The sequence below is a fragment of the Erythrolamprus reginae genome, chromosome 2 (assembly GCF_031021105.1).
Source record: "Erythrolamprus reginae isolate rEryReg1 chromosome 2, rEryReg1.hap1, whole genome shotgun sequence".
NCBI lineage: Eukaryota > Metazoa > Chordata > Lepidosauria > Squamata > Dipsadidae > Erythrolamprus > Erythrolamprus reginae.
The window spans coordinates 149,638,784-149,666,192 of NC_091951.1; the positions used below are offsets into that span (position 1 = coordinate 149,638,784).

General features: G+C 39.8%; 1 protein-coding gene across 3 annotated transcripts; it reads left to right on the forward strand.

Annotated features, from left to right (window-relative positions):
• Positions 1-1,963: 1,963 nt before the first annotated feature.
• PRPSAP1 (phosphoribosyl pyrophosphate synthetase associated protein 1) lies at positions 1,964-26,469 on the forward strand. 3 transcript variants are annotated; one of them, XM_070739850.1, is made up of 11 exons: positions 1,964-2,624; positions 4,023-4,134; positions 7,162-7,214; positions 8,682-8,748; positions 9,963-10,135; positions 11,304-11,419; positions 12,463-12,518; positions 15,586-15,731; positions 17,453-17,523; positions 22,403-22,549; positions 24,376-26,469. In XM_070739850.1, exons 2-11 carry the CDS (start codon positions 4,052-4,054, stop codon positions 24,532-24,534), a joined length of 1,071 nt encoding a protein of 356 aa, XP_070595951.1. In that variant the 5' UTR covers positions 1,964-2,624; positions 4,023-4,051; the 3' UTR covers positions 24,535-26,469. The 3 variants fall into 3 exon arrangements, with proteins under 3 accessions (XP_070595951.1, XP_070595949.1, XP_070595950.1); XM_070739848.1 differs by lacking the exon at positions 1,964-2,624 and adding an exon at positions 2,862-3,530; XM_070739849.1 differs by lacking the exon at positions 1,964-2,624 and having other exon boundaries at positions 3,890-4,134.
• Positions 26,470-27,409: the final 940 nt, after the last annotated feature.

The window sequence follows — 27,409 nt, forward strand, 5'->3', positions numbered from 1 at the left end:
TAATATCAGCTGTTTGAAAGCAATTGAAAACCTCGCTACCTACAGTGTATTTACCACTCATACCTCAGCTGACTAGTATATATAAGGGCAATCTCAAGCTCTCTCCTTTCTCAGAGAGGTTTCAATGGTCCAGATCCAGCTGCCATTTTCAACCACAATGTTTCCTGCTGTTTGTGGGATAGCAGTTTACCATTTGCTCACCAGAAATCTCCTGAGCCAGGATTTTTTATCATGGTTTGTTGAATGATCTGGTTTGCATTGGAAAAGTAAGCTAACTCTAGAATTGCTTAGTATTATGTACTAACCAGACCAGAAAATAAATGAAATATTATGTAAATATTAGAGCACTTTCCTGCCTGCAGTTCTTGATAGATGCAATTGATGATGATGGGAATACAGATTACAGCTCTAGTAATTTATTAAGAGATTACCCTTCCCACTGCTCCTGCCAATTGCTACCAAATTAATTTGATGATCAGGTAATTAAATGAAAAATATTGCTCTGTATTGTTGTGGGTATTATGAAAGGGCTGCTGACATCCCAGAAGCCCATTTATTAACTCTAATTCTAGGGTATCTGGGAGGGTAAATTAAAGCACTGGTGTTTATTTCACAACAAAACAAATGCTAGAAGATGTCAGGACATACTATATGAAATTAGTAAGATAGTAATGAAAGGAAGCTATAGCTTCATTTCCCACAAAGAAGAATATATTGATGTATTGATAAGAGAATAAATATATTTGAAAGGCTTCTTTCCTTTTCCATGTTACAAGATCAAAACCTGTTCTCATTTGTACATAGTACCTAATTAGCGAATGATGTAAAATACATTTTACTTTTCAATCAGTTTCCAGTAGCTTTACATTCTAAACCCTACATTTATTTATGACTGGATCTTATGTATTATCAATTTTTAAGCATATGTTGTCGTACAGTAAATCAGATTAAAACTCTTAAAACCACATTAATGTTTACTATTATTGATGTTTTTAAAAAGTTTTTAACTATCACAAAGTATTTAGAATTATATACGGTTTTCATCAAATGATTTCCTTCGCCAGAACAATTCTGATGTGTTATGCAAAGGTTGTGCTTTATTTGCAGCCTCACTGTTGCATTTTAATTCACTTAAATGTATTTTATCATATTTTGATTTAAAATGGCTAAAAATAGAACAAAGTACAGTATATGGGAAAATTACCTATCAAGAATAATTCAGAGTATGAACTGCTAACTCACCCCATTCCTAAGAAATCTGTAAAGGCAGCATGCAAAAGCGCACCAGCATGCCTACCGTCCCTGTGCTACCATCCCAGTTTATTTGTACTTATTTCCTGTTACTTCTGCTACTCATTATCACCTAATGATTCATGACAACTATCAGAACAGACATGAGGGAACACTGCCCATTAACTCTTATGCAAGGTCATCAAATCTGAAAAACTGAAAGATGCTGACAACCACAAGTTGGCAGCAAAATGATTTGGGGAAAACCGACTAACCATCGGTGGTTGGCATTTTTGCAGCCGAGATCTGGCAGCCCTTGTGCACTGCACTTCTGGAGAGCTGATAAGGGAACACTCAAATAACACATCCTAGATCTGAATGAATGAAATATTCTCATTGAATACTTTGTTCTGTACAAAGTTGAATGTGCACAACAGCATGTGAAATTGATTGTCAATCAGTGTTGCTTCCTAAGTGGACAGTTTGATTTCACAGAAGTTTGATTGACTTGGAGTTATAGTGTTGTGTTTAAGTATTCCCTTCATTATTTGGAGCAGTATAGTTTAGCAGCCTCTTTCTAAATTACGGTCACGGTTAAATTGATCCAGAACGATCTTGTTAAGTGACAGCTCACGTGGTCTGGGTTTTTTTTTTGAGGGGGGAGGCCGGGTAGCTTAGTCTCCCCGCAACTACAATGTCAGCGCATGCGCAGTCCAGTGTGTCTATGAAAACCGGGCAGGCGCTGGAATTATTAAAACAAACCTGACCTTCCGTTCTCTTGCCAGCACCTCCCTCGTATATTATATACGCCAGGACTCAATATACATCTTGAATCGCAGTCCTCGCCAATAATAATACTGTATGGGAATTGTAGTCCAATTCAACTGCAAGATTTCCAACGTGAGACTATCATATAAATCTAGCAGCGCATACATGCATATTATACATACGCACACACACATATATACATATCTATCTATCTATCTATCTATCTATCTATCTATCTATCTATCTATCTATCTATCTATCTATCTATCTATCTATCTATCTATCTATCTATCTATCGTACATATATCACATACATATCTATCATACAACAATGGTTTGTAACAAACCGCCTTCCAGACACTTTTGCCCGCCACTCCCCTCCTCTTAAGTTCAAGTTATAATAGCCAAGCACTTTTTCTTGTTCACCTCAAGCACGAAATTTTTAACTCCGCCCACTTCCGTTGCAACGACCATTAAGTTCCTCTGAAAGGAGATTTCCCCTATTAACGGTTACTTGGCCCGCCAGGACAGGTAACCATCTTTATTGATGGAAAAGAACCCACGGTTTTAAAAAGGTGCATGAAACCGTTTAGACTTGAGTGACCTGGCGTTTTAATTTTAAAGAGGTGAGTCGACCCGAAGCCTGCCCGTGCGCTAAAAGGGGGAAAGCGGTAGGTAGGTAGGTTAGCGACGGACCGTTTCCCTCCCCACTCTGCCCTCACTCAATATGTCTGCGTCTTACAGGCGAGAGCAGCCAAGCGCTGAGACAAAATGGCCGCTGAGAGCGGGAGGGGGCGCTCTAGCGCGGCGTCTCTGTGTTCTTCTGAGCGTGCTGGCGGATTTTTGAGCCTGGCCGAGTTTGAGGCTTGAGAGCGAGCTGGGCCAAGAGAGTGAAGTGGGAGGGGAGCCTCGAAGTTCACACGGCCACCTCAGTGACTTTTGTCCGGGAGCTGCTTCTGCTTCTCCGGAAGCTTCTGCTCGAATCCTCCGTCCTGCCTCATCCTATTGCTCTCTCCTCATTATTTCCTCGTGTGTGTGTGTCTGTCTCCGCGCCTTCTCCTCACGACTGCCCTCAGAAACCTTCTCGGCTTCGGTCCGTTTTTTAATCCCGCTTTTCTGCCTATCCAACCCCCTCCAGTCTGACTCCCTCTATTTTCCTGTGGGAGAAAAGGGGTCTCCTTCCCCCCCCCCCCCCCCGCCTCAGTCAGAACCGCCTCTCTGGCACCTCTGCATTAGGTTCAACTCCTCAGCCCACCATCAAGTCCCAGGAAGGCGGCTGCCTTTCGCTTCTTCTCCAACCCCAGTTTTTCCACCTTTCCCTTCTCTCCTGGATTTGGGCGTATTCCTGCATTCCCCGCTTGCCCCACCGAGTCTCTACCGGGAAGAACCTATCCAGTCCTGCTTGGTTTACCTGTCATCTAACTTGCTTTGGGACTGCCAGAAGGGGATACCCCACCGCCCCCCTCTCTGGAACTATAGCCCTCTTTTGTCTAGAAAAAATTGGCTCTCTTCCTGTCTGTCTTCCCTGTTTGGTATGTAATAACCGAATTGCATTGCTTCATTGCTTGTTGCTTTCGCTGTCTAGTCGTACTGAGGACAGTCCTCTTTCTCTCTCACTCACTCATTCATTCTGTTTTGCAATAAACGTTAAAAAAAATCTCATTTTCTCTCTGACCAACTTTTCTGGCCTGTGATTATTTCCATGTTGTGTACAGTTTGTTTCTAAGACTTTCTGACTCCTGGAGGCAAACGGCCCACCCTTGACTCCATATTACTGTATTATATCTTACTGAAAGGACTTTCCCCTCTTCACCTAATGGTTTTAAGTTCTGCTGCTTTGAATGTAACTTTTCCCGATTACCCTAATAATTGGTAAAACGGGCAAGTCTTCTGATCGGAATTCTTTTGCTCACCATCACTATCTCAGTGCAAGTGTGGGTGATACTAGATATTTGCAGAAATAAAGAGGAGGATGCCAAGGAAACTGCTGTTGCCTTATAAATCTGTGTTTTCTCACTCTCGAGTTCGAAGGGGGTTGCATGATTCTTTGGCAATGAATGCAGCCAGAAGTGGCTACCGGGTCTTCTCAGCAAATTCCTCAGCAGCCTGCACAGAACTGGCCAAGAAGATCACTGAGTGAGTGTATTACAATTTTAAGCATTGTGTTCTCTCATTCTTCTTCTTTAATGACTTTTAGTCCTTGGAAATTATTATAATAAGACAATGTAAAATTCTTTTATAGTAATGGCCAAGGGAAGTAGGTTTATCACTTTTTTTTAGTATACTGTATTCAACAATGTGTATTACTCGAAACTAAAGAATCTTATTTAAAGAAGCAAAGTCTTGTAATAATTATTAAATTACAGCTGGTATTTGAAATATTTTAGACTGGACTTTAATAGAGAGGAAGCATTGCAGTTGTAACATATACAGTGATCCCTCTATTATCGCGAGGGTTCCGTTCCAAGACCCCTCGCGATAATCGATTTTTCGCGATGTAGGGTTGCGGAAGTAAAACACCATCTGCGCATGCGCGCCCTTTTTTTCTATGGCCGCGCATGCGTAGATGGTGGAGTTTGCGTTCCCCGCCGCACACCCAAAGGGGAAACCCCGATTCGGCTCCTCGCTGCTGCTGCGCTACCGAGCAGATCAGCTGCTGGGCGGCCGAAGGAACCTTCCCTGGGTCTTCCCCCTCTTGCTGGCGGGCGGGCGAGCGGCGGGCATCAACGAGGAGCCGGGGTTTCCCCTTTGCGTGGGCGGCCAGGAAGACCCGGGTTGGGGGTTCGGGGGGTGCTGGGAAGTCCCCCAGGCCGGCTGCGACCTTTTAAAACAGCCGCGCCGCTTCCCAGCTGACTCCCGAAGCCAAACCCGGAAGTGGTTTTTTTTTTAATTACTGTAATATTTTTTTTAAATCGCGATATAGCGTTTCGCGAAGATCGAGATCGCGAAACTCGAGGGATCACTGTACTGTATTTTTCAGACTCTAAGACGCACCAAGATTTCAAAGAGGTAAATAAGGGCGGGGGGAGCTTTTGTCCTCCTTGGCCTCCAAGAGTACTCTGCAAACCTCCCAAATCCTCAGTGGGCCTTGAAATATTCTCAATATGATAACATTAGAATAAAATTAATATTTCAGTAACAGTAATAGTAAAAAGTATTTGTATAATTTATAAACGTCTCTGCTGCTAGTTCAACATTTTGCCTTTTACTAAACATGGCTTCTCAATATTCAAGTACTCTAACCTCAAATACTTTAAGTTTAACTTGTGATTAATCATCTCAAAATATTACTGATCATAAGGAAAGCCCCATCCAATAAAAAGAATAGGGAGACCTAAATTATATCCAATAGAACTTACTGTATATTGGACCTGTAGTGCAAGCCGGTTTTCTACTCTATATGCTTTCTACATTAATGATGTTAGAATAGATTGCTAGTTTCTAGTTCTTAATTGTATGAAGATTTTCAATTAAAATAAAAGCAGACTAAAATGTATACTGTATAATGTTGCAATTAAAAAGCAGAATAGAACTACCATATACCATTTTTCTCTAAATATGACATTCTGTTCTTCAACTTGAGTAATATTTCCCTTTAATAACGACATTTTATGCTAACATTTTCAGAAAGAATTATCCCAGATTTATTTCCTCTTACTTTGCTATTAAATGTTTATTTTGGTGAAGAGGGAACACCCCCCCCCCCAATCATTGGAAAGATAATAATGTGTATGTTTTGTCTTACGCTTTGTCTAGCTAAAAGTTTTTTTGTGCACAAACAGCCACAAGAATCCCTTACCCAAAATAAATAAGGAATAATAAGATACCTACGGTATATCTCAGGATCAGCTTTTGGTAACCACAGAAATCAGTCTATTTCCTTACTTTTTGATCCTAGCCTATAAATCAATAAAATGTATAGGCTACGACCAAAAAGTAAGGAAAGGGATAATAATAATGATAACCCAGTACTAAATTATTCAGAGACAACATGATTCTGGGCCCTTGGGGCAGCGCAAATACCACTTTTGCCCTTGTCTTTCTGGGTGCAGATTTTCTGCTTGTTGTTCCCTGAAGCCAGCAGCTCTGCGGCCAGCTACTTTACTTTTTCCCTCTTTGGGAGGCTCGCAGGAGGCTTTTTGGCTAACCAGAGGAAAATTTGGGGGGGGGGGGATTTTTCCTGCTGTCATTCATTCCTCAAGCTCAGGACAGACTGAAGGAAGGATGGCAGCCAGGAAAATCCCCCCCCCTTCCCAATTTTCTTTCCAATCAGAAAAAGTCTCCATTCGGAATGTTGAATATTTAGAACGAAGGCGATGGTGCATCCAGCTCAGAGTCTGGCCTGCTGCACCTCAAAAAAAGCAAGACTGCCTCAAAAATAAGGCCAAGTGTTTATGTTCAAGTCTAAAAGAAAATAAGACTCGGTCTTATTTTCTGTGAAACTTGGTAAATCACTTGTTCTTAATTCCTTCCAAAGTAATATGTGTTGGCCTTTGGAGTTTTAACTTGCAGGTATAATATAATTAGAAATGAATGTAGTGTTAAAATGGAACTCTGGTACAAAGTCAGTTTCTTTGGGTAGCTCATAATTACATAGTTGCTGTTCCTTTTTATTCTTAGAATGCTGTAAAGGTAATGCAGTAATTATTTCATCAATAAAGGGTTCAAGCAACATCAAGAAGCCACATTTTAAAACTCATTAAGAAAGATTTCAAGATGACCATTGAAAATTGCATTCATGTTTTATTCTGTATAGCTTTATTATAATTTGTGATTTAAGCACTTTAAATAACTAAATTTAACTTGATAGTTAATGTTAACTTTAACTTAAAGTTAATGTTGAGTGACTAGGAATAATAATGGTTCTGTTATCTCAAAGATCAGAGATAATACTAGCCGCAAATACCAGTTGTCTAGAAACATAAGTTCTGTATGGCAATGTTGTGTTTATGGACTCCGGTAAGAATCTGGTTGCCATTGTTGGAACAGTATGCTGGAAAAGAGATGCCTTGATTTGATTCAGCTTTGCACTTCTAATGTTCATATAATTAAAGTTTAATTTTTGTAGAGAGGTAAGCTTTACTGTTCTAATAATTGCAAATGAACAGTTTCATATTAAAGTTTTTGTGCAAAATCTAAATCTTGAAAATACTTCTCTTTTAGGCGTCTTGGTGCTGAACTTGGCAAATCTGTGGTATACCAAGAAACCAATGGAGGTATGTCAGCAAAATAAAAATATGTGAGATACAAGCTTAGATACAATCAGATAAACAATTTAAAATGCCACAGCATATGCAAGTTGATCATTCTTTGTTACAGTTAGACATTCAGGGGGGAAAATTACTTGACCAGACCAATCTAGTCTACGTGAATAATAGTAATAGATTAAAACAATAAAGAGTAAAAGTTAAAGTTAAACACTCCCATGCCAAAGGCAAGGTCTTCGTGGCTCTTTTGAATAACAACAGAGTGGGTGCCATCCAAATATCAGGGGAAATCTGGTTCCTGAGGACAAGTGCTGCTGTAGTAAAGGCATGCTTTTAGGGTCCCAATAGATGATGTTGAATCGGAAAACACTGGAATATGCCTATCCTGTAGGATTGAATCGAATGGCAGATGTTATCAGAGATATGCAGTCCCTCAAATAATCATGTCCTGTGTCATGTAAGGCTTTATAGGTAACAACCAGCACCTTGAATCACACCTGAACGCAAACCAGGAATCAATGCACAAAGCAGAAGTTGAACTTTCCAGGAGCAATTCAAGGCACAGCCCCATGTTCAGCACAATGAATTAATAAAGTCACAAGGTGACTAGGTCATGAATGATATGAGCCGGGGTGGCGCAGCAGGTAGAGTATTGTACTGCAGGCCACTGAAGCTGACTTGTAGATCTGAAGGTCAGCGGTTCAAATCTCATCACCGGCTCAAGGTTGACTCAGCCTTCCATCCTTACGAGGTGGGTAAAATGAGAACTCGGATTGTGGGGGCAATAGCCTTGCTTTGTTAAAAAAGTGCTATTGCTAACATGTTGTAAGCCGCCCTGAGTCTAAGGAGAAGGGCGGCATAAAAATCAAATAAATAAATAAATACTCTGTGAAAATGGCACAATGCATGTACCAAATAAAATTGGCATTCATTCCTGGCCGCAATTGGCACCTGCCCTTCAAGCCAGAACTGCAAATCCAAGAAGCCGCCTCTCAGACTGCAGGCCATCCATAAAGGGGTGTGTGTTACTCTATCCAAGATCAGAGATGGAATATCCCCTGATCTTGGGTGGGGGGTGTCCAAAGACCCATAGGTACAGTAGGTATAAGCAAAACATACAAAAACAAAATGAATAAGTTTGAAACCCAAAGATAGCATCTGTTTGGAATCCCATTTGTTCTTTTCTGATTTTAAGATGGCCAATGAATTTCAGGTAGTCATAGACTTACGACCACAATTGGGCCCAAAATTTATGTTGCTCATTGAGACATTTGTTAAGTGAGTTTTGTCCCGTTTTATTACTCTTCTTGCCACAATTGTTCAAATGCCGTTCATTTCTGTAGGCTATATTTTATTTTCATTAGGTTAGGATAAATTTGTAATGGATTGTTTTTTGCTATTAGTAAATTAGTAATGAGTAAGGGTATCATTAGAGAGTCTTGCAAAGTTTTTTTAATTATCTGTGTTTCTCTACAGAAACAAGAGTTGAAATAAAAGAGTCAGTCCGAGGACAAGACGTATTCATTATTCAGACAATTCCCAGGTGAGAGTTTTGTACATTGTCCTTGAACTGTGAAGGTTAAAATGCATTTTCTTGGGTAAATAAGCTTACTGGTTCTGTATGAAATTTCTTCTAACAAATTAACAAATGCAAATACTCTTCTCCCAACAGTTTATCCTTGCTGCTAATGATTAGTGCAATGTTAATAATTGTGCTAATTAAATTATTCATGGTTGTGGACTAAAACAGCTTAATCTGGCCTTCAGAGATGTCAATGTCACTTTTAAAAACCACAAGTAACTTTAAAGAAATTAAAATCAGTTGGTTGAGGGAGCAAAAGAGGCAAGTCCCAGAGCACATTTGGTGCCTATTAGTACCAAATAATCTATCTCTGTTCCGGGATGTCCTTTTAGTTCAAATACACTACATGTACAAGTTAAGTGTACTGTATAGATTAATTGTATACAAAATGTTATGTTCTAGAACGAACATGGTCTTAAATCTTGCCTGGATATGCATTGCAAAAGTTTGTTAATAGCAATAGCACTTAGACTTATATACAGCTTCATAGTGCTGTACAACCCTCTCTAAGCGGTTTACAAAGTCAGCATATTGCCCCCAACAATCTGGATCCTCATTGTACCCACCTTGGAAGGATGGAAGGCTAAGTCAACCTTGAGCCTACTGAGATTTGATTCGATAGGCCAAACTGCTGGCAGCCGGTGACCAGCAAAAGTAGCCAGCAGTACTGTACTCTAACCACTGTGCCATCACAGCTCCTACATGATTAATAATTAACAAACTATTTTTCTAAACTACTGTACTCATTTTCATATACAGGAATTTATGTTATGTTTCCCTAGGTTCCCAAGTTTCTTGTATGCAGTACATAGTTGGGAAAATGTCAAGTTAAGATTAAAAAAGCTGACAGTTTGTTGTGATGTTATAAAATGATAAAATGATTTTAAAAACTTTTTAAAAAAATGATTTTGTATTTATATTGAAAATTCACATACCATATAAATTTACATACCATACTGAATGAAATACCTAGAAGTATTTATTTCAGATTGCCACCCTATGTGATTCCAGCTATTGTGATTTGTAATCTGTGCCCTAATTTTATGTATGGACTATTCAGCAAACCATGATGTAGTGCAAAACATAGCCTGCAGCTGATTTTGTCTTGACAAAATATCCAATATTGTAGGATTATGGACACAGAGATAACTGATTTGTATTTTCTACTTTTTCAGAGATGTGAACACTGCTGTAATGGAACTGTTGATTATGGCTTATGCACTGAAAACATCCTGTGCCAAAACAATCACCGGTGTAATTCCCTATTTCCCTTATAGCAAACAAAGCAAAATGAGGAAGAGAGGCTCAATAGTCTGTAAACTCCTTGCTTCCATGTTGGCCAAAGCAGGTAAATGGTCTGATAAAAGGCAACATTGGTTTTAGTTCTCACAGTTCATCGAAGCGATGTTTGATCTCTCCCCAAAGATGGCAACAAGAATAACTGATTTTGTCAAGCTTGGACTTCTACTATAAGAATAACTTTCTGCAGAAAAGCTATCACAACAATTGTTAAAAAGAAAACATGTTTAGATTCAATGAAGTTTCTATCACAGATTCCAAGATTCTGTGCTTTATCCTTAGCGTGTGCATGTGTGCTTAGCGTATAACAAAGATATGTTAAAAATATATGTGATTTCTCCTTGTTTATGCTCTGCTGTGATATTTCCTATACTGTATTTGTGTGTAAGAAAGAAAGGGACACAAAATGCAAACGATTCAGCTGTTCCCTTTTTTATCAATAATGCAAAAGGTATGGGTGGTAATTCTGTTAGAATATAAGAAAAATATCCTCCAAATAGAGGTAGTCCTTGACTTAAAACAGCTCATTTAGTGATCATTTCAAGTTAGGACAGTGCTGAAAAAAGTGACTTATTTTTGACACAACCATTGCGCATTCCATGGTCACATTATCAAAATTTAAACACTTGATGACTGACTAATTTTTATGATGGTTATCACCTTTTGTAATCTGATAAGAAAAGTCAAAAGGGAATCTAGATACATTTAATAATCTTGTTACTAACTTAACGCTGCAATTATTCACTTAACATCTTGGAAGAAAGATCATAAAATGGGGCAAAGCTCACTTAACAAAATTTTCACTTAGCAACATAAACTTTGGGGTCAATTGTGTTTGTAAGTTGATGACTATCTGTAAACTCAAATAATTGAATTGGAGCTAGTTCATTTCTTAATGACTTCACCAATGTTAATCAGCTTCTTTAGTACTAAGATCATTATACCACTTTCTTTTAATCTGAATTTTTTTTGATTAAATAGCCTTTGTTTCCTGAATATTTCCTGAAACACCGAAGAATGTGTATTCAGATTATAACATACATCAGGAATGCATATTATAATTAAATAATTTTTATTCAATAAGTGATTTCCTGCCTTGTGATTTAAGTCCATCCTGATAGCAAGCATCTTAGTTAATTCCATCTTAAATAATTAGATATCCCTCTGTAATTGTTGGAAGTTGTATTTATAATATTTTATATTTGTTTGGCTTTTAGGTTTAAGCCACATCATCACCATGGATCTTCATCAGAAAGAAATACAAGGTTTTTTTAGCTTTCCTGTTGACAACTTGAGAGCATCACCTTTCTTGCTTCAGTATATACAGGAAGAGGTATAAAGTGATTTTGATCTCTTAATAGTCATAACCTTTGTTCTATTAGAAGATGATGTTTTCTTCTCTATATTACCTCATACCTGAGACAGTACAGATAATGAAAAAACAACTTGTTGAGTGCTGAGAATTGTTACACCTGCTCCCAAATTGAGGTTGTGGTCATGCAGATTTTGTTTTTTGCCTGGGTTTTCCAGATAGAGCAAAGGAGACATGCAGCTCCATTGAAGAGCCAGGAAATAATTAGGAACACAGAGAAATCCTTTTCAATCAAACAATGAGGCATGTCAAGTTCTGGTGGAATAAATGGTGACCTAACAATTAAACATGCAGTTGCTCTCACATACATTCATCCCCATTACCAACATCCTTCTCAACTAGGCTGCCAAACACTAGCTAGCTAGATTGAAACTGCCGTGTCTGAGTCGAAGATGATTCAAAGAGTGGGCCGGTTTCAGAATCCTTTTTATTCCACAAAGTTCTTGCTTTGTTGATTTACAACCAAGTATGGTAACAATCTCAGTGGGATGGGGGAATCTGTATGTTAAACCCCCAATCTCCCTCGTCTATCTTCTGGTATGTATCTATGTATAGATATATGCATATATGAATTACATTTATTTGCTGCCCATCTCAGAGTTCAGGTGACTCTGAGCAGTATCATTTCTACTCTGATTCTTAATTTGGTTTGTTCTTAACTACCTCATGAAGAGATCTTTTGGACAAGGTTTCTGATTCCTAGTTCCTTGTGTATAGGTCTGCTTCGTATTAACATGGTGGCATCTTCATCCTGGCCTCCCATTCTCACACAACCTAGCCTCGTGTTCTCATAATATGTGAGGTAATCCCTCACACAGTTAAATAAAAATGAAGTGTAACTATTTTGTAGTAATGTATTTGGCACTTATTTAAAAGTTACCAAGCATGGCAGTTCCTAAATGATTTTTACCCAGTCACATAATAATAAATAATTACTTATAAACACAATTACTTTCAGAACTAAACTGTTTTAAAATCACAATCTTTTCTCATTTTTTTTAAAGATTCCTGATTATAGGAATGCAGTTATAGTAGCAAAGAGCCCTGATGCTGCTAAGAGGTATTTATTTAGATATGAATACGTGTAGTCCTTGACTTACAATTGAAAGTCATGATGGTCATTGAGCAGGTCACCATCTAGCCATGCCCAATTTTATGACTTGCTTTGCAGAAGTTGTTAATCAAATGCATTGGTTGATAAATGAAACCACATTATCCAATGAACATTTTTTGCTGAAACTGGAAATAAATGCCAGAAACCACTAAAAAGTTATCATGTGACTATGGGATCCTGCAAACAGTCATAAATATGAGTCTGTTGCTAAGCACTCTAAATGCGATCACAGGGACATGCGTGGCCATTGGAACACCGGAACTGAGTTGTGGGAATCTGTTGTAACATCAAATGGTTGCTAGGTGACATATTGTTAAGCAAAGACTACCTACCTATATTACAAAAATTCCTATTTGCAAAATTCCACTTAGTAGGATTGTGCAGAGATCAAAAATTCATTGAGCAAATGTGGCTTAGAACATTTTGTACAATCTCTGGAGAAGATTCTATCTTTTCCAGAGATTCCTGAGAATCACCATGTGCTTATCCATCTGCGTTGTAAAATTATATATTTCTCTTTAGATCTGAGTTTATGCACAACCATAGAAATTGGATCTTGTATGCCAATAACTATTGGTGACTTTATGATTTTTAGAGCATCACTTTCCAAATAATGGCCCTCAAAATGGATCTCAAATAAGTGGAATTTAATGGATATACCGTGCTCCCCCCAAAATAAGGCATGTTCTGATATTAAGCCCAAGACGGGTTTTCAGGGCATGGGTTGAAATAAGTCCCTGCCCAAAGTAAGACCCCTTCCCCAACTGTTTGAGCATGTGCAGCCCACCTTGTCCCATTGCCTGCCCGACCTGCCACTCCCAAATTAAGCCCGAACTCAAGACATACATCTTATTCAACTTTGGCAGCTTCACCGCATCTCTCTCCCGGTCAGTCTGTGCCTGAAAATCACAAAAACTTTGGAAAGCAGTGCCACATGAGTGAGCACACCAGAGGAGTTCATCTCTTCTTTGCCCTACCCTTCTTTTGGCTAAAGAAGGGCAGGAAGAGAAACACCCTTTCAGTCACTGATGGCATGGGGGGATTGGCGGTGGGAAAGCAGGGGAGCCACTGTTGCTTAATGGCAGAGGTGCCTACAAAGCAATTGGATTTTCAAACACATCTTTACTTCTCTGTTTTCAGAGAAAACAGAATTTTAAGCAAAAAGGGTGACATTTCTGAAAGCCTCGGGCTATGAGGGCACTTCTTCCTCCCCCGAAACGATGTCCTCCTCTTTTGCCTAGCAACCACCTTCTGAGCCATGCAATTTGGAGGCGGGTATGGGGCGGGTATGGGGAATATTTGCTTGTGATTTTTGTGTGTGATTGTTTGAAATCAGGATGGGGGGTAATCCCTGTAGGAGATGGTAGGTGGATTGGTTGTTCATTTTAAAGCCGCTTCAACTGGAGAACAGAGCGAAAGAAAGAAAGGAGGGAAAATGATTTTCCATGGAAAGGAGCAGAATTAAAGTGAAATGTCACCACTAAGACAGAGAAGGCTCCTCTGTCCTCCACGGATTCTTCAGGCTGCTCTTACCATTGGGTTGGGGTAGGATGTGTTAGGCCGCTCGGTGAATGCAAAGAACAGGGTGGGGTGGCAGCTGCAGCAACTGGACATCCAGTCCCACACTCACTGCCTCCTGCACCCCCAAAATAATACGACCATCCCAAAAATAAGGCCAAGGCCATATTTCAGGGGTTTATAATACTATAGATGGATATAGCATTGCTTCCAGCTGTACGGATTCAGCTCCAGTGATCTTAGAAGCACTTGAACTATTAAAGATAAATAAGGCAATGGGTCCAGATGGCATCCACCCCAGAGTTCTTAAATAACTCAGATTTGTCAATGCTACCCCCCTGACTGATTTGTTTAACCAATCCCTGTTAACAGGAGATGTTCCTGAGGATTGGAGAATGGCCAGTGCCTATCCACAAGAAGAGCAGTAGAGAAGAAGCTGGTAACTACAGGCCAGTTAGCTTGACATCAGTTATAGTTAAAATGATGGAGACTCTACTCAAAAAGAGGATAAATCAGCACCTAAAAAACAATAACTTATTGGACCCAAATCAGCATGGCTTTACTGAAGGCAAATCATGTCAGACTAATCTCATTAATTTCTTTGACTATGTCACAAAGGTGTTGGATGATGGTGGTGCCGTGGATATTGCTTATCTGGACTTAAGCAAAGCCTTTGATACGGTTCCACATAAAGAGCGGATAGATGATTTAGTGAAGATTGGACTTAATCCCTGGATAGTTCAGTGGATTTGCAGCTGGCTGAAGCATAGACATCAGAGAGTTATTGTTAATGGCGAGTATTCTCAGCAGAGACAGGTTACAAGCGGTGTGCCACAAGGGTCTGTTCTGGGTCCTATTCTTTTTAATATGTTTGTGAGTGACATAGGGGAAGGTTTGGTAGGGAAGGTTTGCCTATTTGCCGATGACTCTAAAGTGTGCAATAGGGTTGATATTCCTGGAGGCGTCTGTAATATAGTAAATGATTTAGCTTTACTAGATAAATGGTCAAAGCAATGGAAACTGCAGTTTAATGTTTCCAAATGTAAAATAATGCACTTGGGGAAAAGGAATCCTCAATCTGAGTATTGTATTGGCAGTTCTGTGTTAGCAAAAACTTCAGAAGAGAAGGATTTAGGGGTAATGATTTCTGACAGTCTCAAAATGGGTGAGCAGTGTGGTCGGGCGGTAGGAAAAGCACGTAAGATGCTTGGCTGCATAGCTAGAGGTATAACAAGCAGGAAGAGGGAGATTGTGATCCCGCTATAAAGAGTGCTGGTGAGACCACATTTGGAATACTGGCCACAAGCATCTGTTCTATTTTGCTGGGAAGAAGCATAATTTTACTTTTCATCAATAATTGATGAAAAGGCGTGCATGACTCCTTTCTGAGGTTGAGGCTTCACCTTGTTTGAAAAATGAGTAAGTGACTATATCTGTAGAGCTTCTCAAGAGAGAAAGTCTTGCCTTGACTAATATTTGGTTCCTATTTACACAGGGCCCAGTCTTATGCTGAGCGACTGCGATTAGGCTTGGCAGTTATCCATGGCGAGGCGCAGTGCACAGAGCAAGACATGGATGATGGACGGCACTCTCCACCAACAGTAAAAAATACTACATTGTGCACTGGCCTGGAGCTACCCTGTATGTTGTTACATTTTTCCATATTTGTACACAGTAGCTTGTCAAACTCAACTTGTCCACTCACAGTCAGATTATATTTTTCTCTTTAGAATTATACATCATGAGACAATCTGAAATCTGTTATGTTTGGCTAAATAGTCAAGTTGTCATGTACAGAATTTATCTATTTACACTGCATTTCTTCACTGCCCTGAGTCGGTTGAGAAGGCGGCATAGATGTCTAATAAACAAACAAGCAAATAAACAAACAAACAAACAAATAAATAAATAAATAACTGTTGAAAGTGGGGGCTTATATAGTTATCCTGCCACACGAATCCCAGCGACCGGTTAGGTCCCACAGAGTTGGCCTTCTCTGGGTCCCGTCAACTAAACAATGTCGGCTGGCAGGACCCAGGGGAAGAGCCTTCTCTGTGGTGGCCCCAACCCTCTGGAACGAGCTCCCCCCGGAGATTAGGATTGCCCCCACCTTCGTTGCCTTTCGTAGAGTCCTTAAAACCCACCTCTGCCGTCAGGCATGGGGGAACTGAGACATCTCTCCTTGGCCTATGTAGTTTTATGTATGGTATGTTTGTGTGTATGCTTTTTAAATAATGGGTTTTTAGAATTTTAATATTAGATTTGTTATTGTATATTGTTTTATTGCTGCTGTGAGCCGCCCCGAGTCTGCGGAGAGGGGCGGCATACAAATCTAATAAATAATAATAATAATAATAATAATAATAATAATAATAATAATAATAATAATATCTAAGTGTAGAAATAGCATATTGAGAAGTAGGATTCTAATAACATTTATTGCTTCTTTTTGACATGCCTGGAAAAATGTCTATGTGGAATCCTTTATAAAATTAGCAAGTAAAACATAATATTTCAAAACATTGGGTGGGTTTGCACTTTAAAGTAGCATCCCATTTTTTATAGTACATATTGCAATAGGTAAAGAAATGTGTATAATTGCTACTGCTAGCATCATGATTTGGATCGCAGTGTAATCAGCTGAAATTTAATAGCAAATTATTTGCTATTTTAGCAAATTATTGTTTTTTAAGTGGTAGGTAGCCATCCATTTACTGTAAACAGAAATGCTAATTTTGTGAAAGCTAGTTTGCATTTGGATTTATTTGTAATTAAAATGTTTATTGAAGGTTATCACTACAAATGGACATGGTGGAACTCACTTTCAATTATCCACCAATGCAGAATTAATCTGCCTCTACAACTGCCTCCTAAAATAATAATAATAATAATGAAATCACATTTGACATGGTACAATATCAGCTACTTTACTAGATGTCTGGATTCTTTTGTCTGATTTTTTAACAGTGATCCCAAGTCTGGTTGATTCCATCTGTTTCATTTCAGTCTTTGGCTATAATTTTTTAAAATGCCAGACAGGCAAACTAATGCAAAGGGCATTAAGGTTTAAAATGGAAATATATTTATTTCATGTAGGGAACTATAAATGTATGTATATTAATTCACATATACAGTAATTGGTTCTATATTGGTTACAATCCAATTAAAGAGATATCTTTAATTATTTTCTTATTGATTATAATCCAATTGTAATCAAGAAGGAAATAATTAAACATGTTGCTTTAATGATGCAAAATGAACACTACAGTAAAACACTATGCTATACATTAATTTGCAAAGCAAGAACATGTATACCTACTGTACAATAAATCTATGGTTCTGTGTTTGCTTCCCTCCTATAGTGATGATGGCCAAAGAGAAACCACCTATAACAGTAGTTGGAGATGTTGGAGGTAGAATTGCCATAATTGTGGTAAGGAATGAAAAGGCCAGACAGCGAATGTGAACATCTTCAGTTTGAACTCTGCTTAATTATTTATAACTGAATATAGCTTGGATTTTAGTTCTGGGCTCAAAGCCAATATTGATTATGCTGTCACTTTTAAACAGTCACGCAATATCCCTTTCCACTTTTGCTGTGCTTAATTAAAGACAGATGTTCTACAGCATCCACACAAACCTTTTGTAATAGGACATACTATTGTTTTCTGAAATCTGCATGTTTTTATAAATGTGCAAACAAAAAACAATTCTGAAGTGTTATCAGTACAGTGGAACCTCGACATACGAGCAGCTCTACTTACGAGCTACTCGAGATACGAGCTGGGAGAGGAGAGAAATTTTTGCTCGACTCCCGAGCTCAAATCCGGGATACGAGCCGAGAAGAGCCGGGCTGGCTTGCTTTGCTTCCTTCCTGAGCTGATGCAGAGCCGAATAAAGCGTCACGCCCCCCTGACGCTTTCGGCGGCTTCCGAAGTGACGCTGGGCTCTTTTGCCGCCAAAAGCGTCAGGGGGGCGTGACGCTTTGTTCGAGTGGCTCACTCCGGAAAGGAAGGAAAGTAAACCAGCCCGGCTCTTCTCGGCTCCTATCCCGGCAGTTGGTGAGTGGAGAGGCGGTCGCCTCCCCTGCTGCCCCACTCTGGGGGTCCTTGGCTTCTGCTGGGGGTGGGGGGGTCCGCGCACATCGAAGAGGCACCTCTCGCCTTCTGCCGCTGGCCGCCCGCCGTGCCGCTTTCCTTCCCGTCGCGCCTTCCAAAGCAGCGCTGGGCGAAAGAGAGCGGGCGGCCAGCGGCAGAAGGCGAGAGATGCCTCTTCGTGCGCTCGATCTCGGGGGTTGGGGGCGAGCTTGCCACCAGGCTCGGCTGGGGGGGGCTTGGCTTCTGCTAGGGGGGGGGGGGGCGGCGGCCGGGTCCGGCTCCCACCGCTGACGTGCCCCTCTGACGGCGTTCGGCGGCTTCCAAAGCACAGGGAAGGGCTTAAGCCGCCGCCTTTTCCCTTCCCTGTGGGAGCGCCAGACCTCTTGCCTGCCCGGCCCGAGGCACGAAACCGCTGTTTATGCCGGGCGGCTCGCCTGGAACGCCAGCAATGCCACCGGGCCGATTGCCGAGCGGGGGCGGGGCGTGGGAGGAGGCAGCGCCCCCCCGGACCCCTCAGGCCGCTCCGCCCGGGATGGGGCTCGACCCGGGTAGAGCGGCCTGAAGGGTCCGGTGCGGCGCTGCCTCCTCCCGCCCCCGCTCGGCAATCGGCCGGGCGGCATTGCTGGCGTTCCAGGCGAGCCGCCCGGCATAAGCAGCGGTTTCGTGGGTGCTGGCAAGCCCCCAGGTCGGCTGCAGTCTTTTAAAACAGCCCCGCCGCTTCTCCGCTGACTCCTGAAGCCAAAAGCCAAAGGCGAACTTCCGCGCTTCAGGAGTCAGCTGAGAAGCGGCGGGGCTGTTTTAAAAGACTGCAGCCGACCTGGGGGACTTGCCAGCACCCACCCCCCACCCCCCAACTCGGAACCGCGGCGGCGGAGGAAGGCGAATGCGGCTTGGAAGCTGGGAGGGGGGCGGAAGAGCTAAGTGGCCAAAGACGTTCCGCCCCCCCCTCCCAGCTTCCAAGCGGCGAAGTAACGTGAAGGATTGGAAAGCTGAAAATGCCCGGTTTCAGCTTTCCAATCCTTCACGTTACTTCACCGCTAAATCGTGTGGCAGCGAACATGCTTTGGGGGTTTGGAAGGTGCTACTTCTCCTCCCCAGCTAAACCCCTAAAGCATGTTCGCTGCCACACGATTTAGCGGCGAAGTAACGTGAAGGATTGGAAAGCTGAAACCGGGCGTTTTCAGCTCCCCAATCCTCCACGTTACTTCGCCGCTTGGAAGCTGGGAGGGGGGCGGAAGAGCTAAGTGGCCAAAGACGTTCCGCCCCCCTCCCAGCTTCCAAGCGGCGAAGTAACGTAAAGGATTGGAAATCAGCTTTCCAATCCTTCACCTTACTTCGCCGCTAAATCGTGTGGCACCGAACATGCTTTGGGGGTTTAGCTGGGGAGGAGAAGTAGCACCTTCCAAACATGCTTTGGGGGTTTGGAAGGTGCTACTTCTCCTCCCCAGCTAAACCCCCAAAGCATGTTCGGTGCCACACGATTTAGCGGCGAAGTAACGTGAAGGATTGGAAAGCTGAAACCGCGCGTTTTCAGCTCCCCAATCCTCCACGTTCCTTCGCTCCTTTCCTGGCTAAATCGTGTGGCAGCGAACATGCTTTGGGGGTTTGGAAGGTGCTACTTCTCCCCCCCAGCTAAACCCCCAAAGCATGTTCGCTGCCACACGCAAGCGATCCGGGAGTCCAGGAGGGGGAGAGAAAGAGAAAGAGAGAAGGGGGAGAGAGAGAAAGAGAGGGATAGAAAGAGAGAGAGAGTGAGAGATGCTCAGTGAGCCTTTCTTTGAAGTTGCCTTTCTTTCTTTCTTTCTTTCTTTCTTGCTCTTTTTCTTTCTCTCTTTTACCTTCCCTTCCTCTATTTCTTCTTTTCTTTCTCCTTCCCACCTTCTACCCTCCCTCCCTTCACTCATTCCTCTCTTACTCTCCCCTTTCATACGTTTCCTTGCTTCCTGCCTCTGTTCCTGTCCCTTCCCCCTTTCTTTCTTTCTTTCTTTCTTTCTTTCTTTCTTTCTTTCTTTCTTTCTTGCTCTTTTTCTTTCTCTTTTACCTTCCCTTCCTCTATTTCTTCTTTTCTTTCTCCTTCCCACCTTCTTCCCTCCCTCCCTCCCTTCACTCATTCCTCTCTTACTCTCCCCTTTCATAAGTTTCCTTCCTTCCTTCCTCTGTTCCTGTCCTTCCCCCTTTCTTTCTTTCTTTCTTTCTTTCTTTCTTTCTTGCTCTTTTTCTTTCTCTCTTTTACCTTCCCTTCCTCTATTTCTTCTTTTCTTTCTCCTTCCCACCTTCTTCCCTCCCTCCCTCCCTTCACTCATTCCTCTCTTACTCTCCCCTTTCATAAGTTTCCTTGCTTCCTGCCTCTGTTCCTGTCCCTTCCCCCTTTCTTTCTTTCTTTCTTTCTTTCTTTCTTTCTTTCTTTCTTTCTTTCTTTCTTTCTTTCTTGGTCTTTTTCTTTCTCTCTTTTACCTTCCCTTCCTCTATTTCTTCTTTTCTTTCTCCTTCCCACCTTCTTCCCTCCCTCCCTCCCTTCACTCATTCCTCTCTTACTCTCCCCTTTCATAAGTTTCCTTGCTTCCTTCCTCTGTTCCTGTCCTTCCCCCTTTCTTTCTTTCTTTCTTTCTTTCTTTCTTTCTTGCTCTTTTTCTTTCTCTCTTTTACCTTCCCTTCCTCTATTTCTTCTTTTCTTTCTCCTTCCCACCTTCTTCCCTCCCTCCCTCCCTTCACTCATTCCTCTCTTACTCTCCCCTTTCATAAGTTTCCTTGCTTCCTGCCTCTGTTCCTGTCCCTTCCCCCTTTCTTTCTTTCTTTCTTTCCTTCTTTCTTTCTTTCTTTCTTGCTCTTTTTCTTTCTCTCTTTTACCTTCCCTTCCTCTATTTCTTCTTTTCTTTCTCCTTCCCACCTTCTTCCCTCCCTCCCTCCCTTCCCTCATTCCTCTCTTACTCTCCCCTTTCATAAGTTTCCTTGCTTCCTTCCTGTTCCTGTCCCTTCCCCCTTTCTTTCTTTCGTGCTTTCTTTCTTGCTCTTTTTCTTTCTCTCTTTTACCTTCCCTTCCTCTATTTCTTCTTTTCTTTCTCCTTCCCACCTTCTTCCATCCCTCCCTTCCTTCACTCATTCCTCTCTTACTCTCCCCTTTCATAAGTTTCCTTGCTTCCTTCCTCTGTTCCTGTCCCTTCCCTCTTTCCTTCCTTCCCACCCTCCGTCCATTCATTCACCCATTCCTCTCTTGATCGCTTAAAGCCGGTCCCTGGTGCAAAAAGGGTTGGGGACCTCTGTCCTATAGGATTGGGTGGCAGAGAAGTTGAACATATGTAAATTTAAAAGTTTAAGAAAGTTTACAAGTTAAGTGAAAGAAACTTCATTATTCATTTATATATACATGTACATTTCTTCATTAAAAACATGTCTTTCTGCATAATTTAGACTAACTTTGTGAGTTTTTTGAGGGCTGGAACCAATTAAAATTATTTACATTAATTCCTATGGGGAAAAGTCGTTCGAGATAAGAGCTGCTCGACTTAAGAGCCCAGGTCCGGAACGAATTAAACTCTTATCTCGAGGTACCACTGTATACAGTTTTCCTATTTTGAAGGAATGACTGATTGATTTGATCTTATGTCTTGCTAAGATTATATAATACTGTATTCTATATTACTGTAGCAAGTTTCAGCAGAATAGCTTTTAATATCTTTTTAATTATACAAACTTGGTATGTTGTTTCATTATGTTACTAAATTCAGTGGTATTGTAGCTAAATATGGCTTCTTGACACTAGGTATATCAGTTGCCAGAACCTGTGTAAAATTTCTCACACCATGAAACATGATGAACTTTTCCAAAGATATTACAGAGATTCCAAGTGGTCTCAACACATAGTGCAATTCTAAATCAGGGCAGCTATTTTGTAAATCTAACCTTGAGAGAGAGAGAGAGAGAGAACTAACAATGCAGTCAAAGTTAAATTTAATTTTTTGGAAATTATCTGTTTCTAACAGACTTTCAGATATTTATGGGGAAAAATTATTACATCTTAAGATACAGTATATATTGTGCTAATGGAAAATACTTGCTAAAATATTGGTGGATGAAAAAATGGATGGATTAACATTAGGAAAATACTTTTAATTCGTCAGATCTTGTTGAATTTACAGTGCTAAAGCATTAAAGGCAAGAACATAGCTCCTTTTATCCTTTTTCCAGAATTTAACTGGGATATGCCTTTCTTCTCAGGATGACATAATTGATGATGTTGAAAGTTTTGTGGCAGCTGCTGAAATCCTGAAAGAGCGTGGTGCTTACAAGATCTTTATCATGGCCACTCATGGTCTCTTGTCTGCTGATGCCCCACGTCTAATTGAAGAGTCCTCAATTGATGAGGCAAGTTTCTGTAGCCAATGGATTAATAATTTAAATGTTTCTTTCTCCAAAACAAAGAACAAAAAGAAGACCTGGAACCAAAAAAAGAACCAAGACTCTTCCCTAAAATAAAAGAACTTATTTTTATTGGTGGGGGGGACCTAATTGAGTATGAATATATGTATATAACACACGGTAAGTCCATACAAAGTATTTGAAAAAAATATAGTCTTTTCATCCAACTACTTCAAGTTCAGTTCAACTGTTCCCAATTGTCTCTGCCTGTAGGAAAGTGTTGTTTGCAGCTTTGTTTTAAACCTCTTATCTAAAGAGTTCTGGATTTGAAATATCCCATAGTTATTAGCAATTAGCAGATATAAATGCATAAAAGACACTGCTGCTGTGTGTATACAGAGCCCAAAGCGAATTTCTAACAGTTTCTACTTGCATTCGCTTTTTTAAAGTAAATAACTTGTGGCAGAGAGCAGGCTTTCTTGGATTAAATAGATAAATTGAAATTGGAAACTAAGTGTCAATCTGTCATTTCAGAAAAAGTAATACTTGAAAACAAAACGTTCAGACAGAAGATCTCCTAAGGTTTCTTTTTTCTTTTTTGTGCCTTAAGGTCCCTGCTTTTCTCCTTTTCAGCACAGTTACAGCACAGCATAGCTATAATTCTGTGCTGAATGTTTCCAGAGTATGGAAACAAAGGGCTCTGTTTTGATGCCTTCCTGTCCAAATAATTGTCCTTTCTGACCTGCATATAATTTTCCTCACCTAAAGAAAAGTTGTGCCTCCCAGTTGTTTTTCTGAATTAATGGTGTGAAGGGAGAGGAAAAGGTTGCTAGTGGCAGCAGTCAGATGCATTTCTTCAATTGTAGGAAATATAACAGAGCAGTACAGAGAGTGCATAGTGGTGCATTGTGTCTACTAACTTTAAGATTATATACACACAAAGCTACATGTCAGATGTAGACAATTATAGTATTGTCAGAGAATGTTAACCCTGTGAAAATAAAAAGTGTCATGCGCTCTGCTAAGGTACCACCATTCAAGCGGAGAGACCTATAATTACCACTTTGGATCAGAGAAATATGTTCCCTTTTCAAGGAAATATAGTACATGCTGAAGGTTTTTTTTAAAGTAATTACATAAACCACATCATATATAAACATGCACTAAATCCTTCCAGATCTGTTTTACTCTTATTTCAGTGCATGGTGATTTCAGGACTGCCATGTCTATGAGGAGGATGTCATTTCAAATTCTTGAGTTGTAAACTCTGTGCAGGTAGTCCTCAACTTATGATCACAATTGAGCCCAAAATTTCTGTTGAGTTTCGCACCATTTTACAATTTTTCTTGCCACATTTTTTAAGTGAATCACTGCAGCTGTTTAATTAGTAACACAGTTAAGTGAATTGACTGCTTGTCAGAAGGTTGCAAAAGATGACCTCACTAAGTGAACTGTAATAAGTCAAAGACTACGTGTATTTTACCCTTTACTTTTATTTGGACCACTGTCAGCTGGTGATGCAACTGATAGATTTACTTTCTCTTCTCATATTCAAAGCTAATGCATTTTTGATTTTCTATGTCTTACAGTAATTCTGTTAACTGCATTTCAAACTGTGCCATTTAATCACAAATACATTAATCTCAAATCTACCTAGAATTCCTTCTTATCCGAAGAAATCTTACATGCATAAATAATCTGTTTCCCAAATATAATTCCAAAGAGCTGCTAGCTTGGTTTTTTTCTTAGATAATATTTTTCACGGATGGATTCTAAATAGATATTTTCTGATGTTTTCTGATGCTGTTTTCTTTTACTATATACTTTGATAGGTTGTGGTCACCAATACAGTTCCTCACGAAGTACAAAAACTGCAGTGTCCCAAGATAAAGACTGTGGATATCAGCTTGATCCTTTCTGAAGCTATCCGTCGAATCCACAATGGGGAGTCTATGGCTTACCTCTTCCGCAATATTACGATGGATGATTAAATTTTTTTCTTCTCATTCTGCCATCAGTTTCCTCAAAGAGAAGGGAAAACAATATGTATATGAGCAAGAGTGCCATAAAGTTGACGGAGTATTTTTAAAAATATAACCAGGCTGAGTATTTTGAGCCTGATGTTCACAGATCCTGCATGGAGACTGGATCAGGTTGCAGATAGGCATTGGAATATATTGTTAAACTATTTGAATGATGCTAGTTGCAGCTTTTTGCTCTTGTTATATCTTGTATATTATGAGAGGCAATTGCGGGATGATTTTAAAGGTGCACTGAGATTTGCTCTACATACATATCCTCACATCACACAAAAATATATTTTCCTTGCCATCTTTGGAACAATTTTTAACATAGCAAGTTTTTCTTTTGTGAAACTGTTTCCAATGTTTCATTTCCATAAACAATAACATAGTAAGATGCTATCTGGTTCCAAAGTAGAGGTAAAAAGTTAAATATTCTACCTCTTTTTTGTTACAGAGAATGTGTTGTAATCCTGACTAGCTGCTTGAAAGAGAATCATAGCAATTCTATATATAATGGTTAATACAGTGTGTGCTAAAATGTATATCAATGGGATTTGTATTCTGTGTTTGTGCATGGCACAAGATGGGATATTTTAGTTAGAGGATATGGAGAACTTAGTGCAACCCAATCTTGTACCATACCAATCTTTATTCACTAATATAGAATGGTTAACCTAGTGAAAGAATTCTTATTTTTAGAGCACTATGTTAGCAATCACACAGACTGCAGTATTTTAACACTAAGGCCTTTGCTGGGATGTTTGAGCCTCCTTTCCAGTGCAGTGATTCTTGAGCATTTTATTAGACATTAGTTTCTGTCTTGGAAATGAAACTACTTCCACACAATTTCCTCCTCTCCCCACCCAAGTATGTATTCCTAGGATGCCAAAATTTCATCTCTTGAATTTTCTCCACTCTAGAGGTCTCCTCTGCTTGGAATTTACTTAATTAATTCCTGCATATCTTCAGAGCTTCAGAATAGAAAATTATATCTTAGTGTCATATCTATTGCAAGTTGTTTGAATTCAGACTGAATTGCATATATAGAAGCATGTTTTCCCTTTTCCATAGAACAGATCTTGAATTTTCTAAAATATGAAAGCATTAACGTTCTTCAGAAAAGTTCATGAAGCCACCCATTCTTAATGCTATTTTATTTCAACTTGTGTTTTGTTTGAAAAAGTCTAAATCATACCTATCTGCATAGGCTAACAACCCAAACCTGCTGTTGGAGTGGAATAGGTACAAGAGATAGGAAAGTCAGAGGTGGATTTGAGAAAAATGCTACTCATAATGTAGATAAGCCTAAACAGACCAAATTTTACTCAGCTTAATCTATAGTTCTTTTGGATTGGTTTGCTTTGCTTCTTTGGGGATTTACTGATTCCTGTACAGTATCTGCTTCAATATCCTGTATCCTTTCTTACTTAAATTGGAGACATTGTATTGGAATTGTCATCCTGTTCCCCCACCCCCCATCATTTTGCATTTCCTAGTATTCCTTATCTTACTGCTCTTCTAGCCATTCCGATTCATTTTAGCTTCTTAAACTTGAACAGTTCTTTGTCTTTTTAAATTTACTATTATCTGTCTTTTCGGTTTAGTAAATTTTCCTTTTGACTAGTATTTTTGGCAGCTTTGATCATTACAAGAAATGCTAAAATAGAGTATCTGGATATTGCATGTAATGATTAAAATAGTGGGAAGACTTGCCTTCAGGAAATTATTGATGTATTTTTGCATCTTGTCTCATGAATTTTGTTACTACATCAAACCTAAAAGGTATACATGCAACCATCATTTTGCTCATATTCCATTTGCTCAAACAGTTCTTTATACCTCGACTCCTTTGATAAAACATTTCTCAGTTTGACCATATTAAAATCAAGTTGTTATTAATTATCCCATTATTGTGATTTTCTTATTAACAGTGTTAATCATTTAATGGTATTATAGCATCTTATATATTATTGTCTAAGTCTTCATGATCATGGAAATATTGTTCATTGCTTTATTATGTATTGTTCTCATATTCCTGTTTTAAAGGAAGAGAAAAAAAGATTCTTCTTTGCTATAACCAACCTAGTCCCAAAACATGGGTGAATATGATTCTTAAGAGCATCTAATTCACTAATTATATCAAAAGCACAATCATAGCAATGGTGAACAGTTATAACAAAATGCTGAAAGTACAGAAATATTATCCCAGCTTTGCAAGCAATATATGTTGGCACAACTAATTAAGTGCCTTAAATGTGGGAATAGTGATTTTATTCATGTCATTGATTGCCAAAAGTAATCTGACATGATCTTCCAGACAGATTAACCAAAAACAACTCATGTTCTCTCAAGGTTTCGCAGCATGACTTGTCAAAAATATAGGCAAGATTATAAAGCATTCTTTCTTTGTTTACTATTGCAAAAAGGGAACTATCCTTATTTCTCTTACATTTTTTTCCCACTCATCAAAGCATATTTAAATAACTTTCAATTCATATTCAGGGACAAAGAAGACTGGAAATCCAGGAAGGGTCTTGGCTATTAAGCAAACCAATCCCTTTGTTTATATATACCAGCTTACAACTTAGCTACCTTTTTACATATCTTTCATGAGTGCAGAGATATGTAAATCTTGACATCTTGTTCTTATTTCAGTCTGGTTACCAAGTCAGAATATTCTGAGGTAAAAAGCAATATTTTGAGATAGCCTCATAAATCATAAATGACGACTGATTTAGAAAAGCCATGTTTAATGCATTGCTATGATTTTCATGGGTTGGTCTTAGGTTCAAAGTTGAAATACTTTACATTTTAAGGGTAAATAGCATTGACTGAACTGTAG

Coding starts and splice junctions, on each gene's coding strand:
- PRPSAP1 (XM_070739849.1), top strand. CDS start 3,971: ATGCCAAGGAAACTGCTGTTGCCTTATAAATCTGTGTTTTCTCACTCT. Junction 7,215..8,681: donor ATACCAAGAAACCAATGGAG/GTATGTCAGCAA, acceptor GTTTCTCTACAG/AAACAAGAGTTGAAATAAAA. Junction 22,550..24,375: donor AAGAGTCCTCAATTGATGAG/GCAAGTTTCTGT, acceptor ATACTTTGATAG/GTTGTGGTCACCAATACAGT.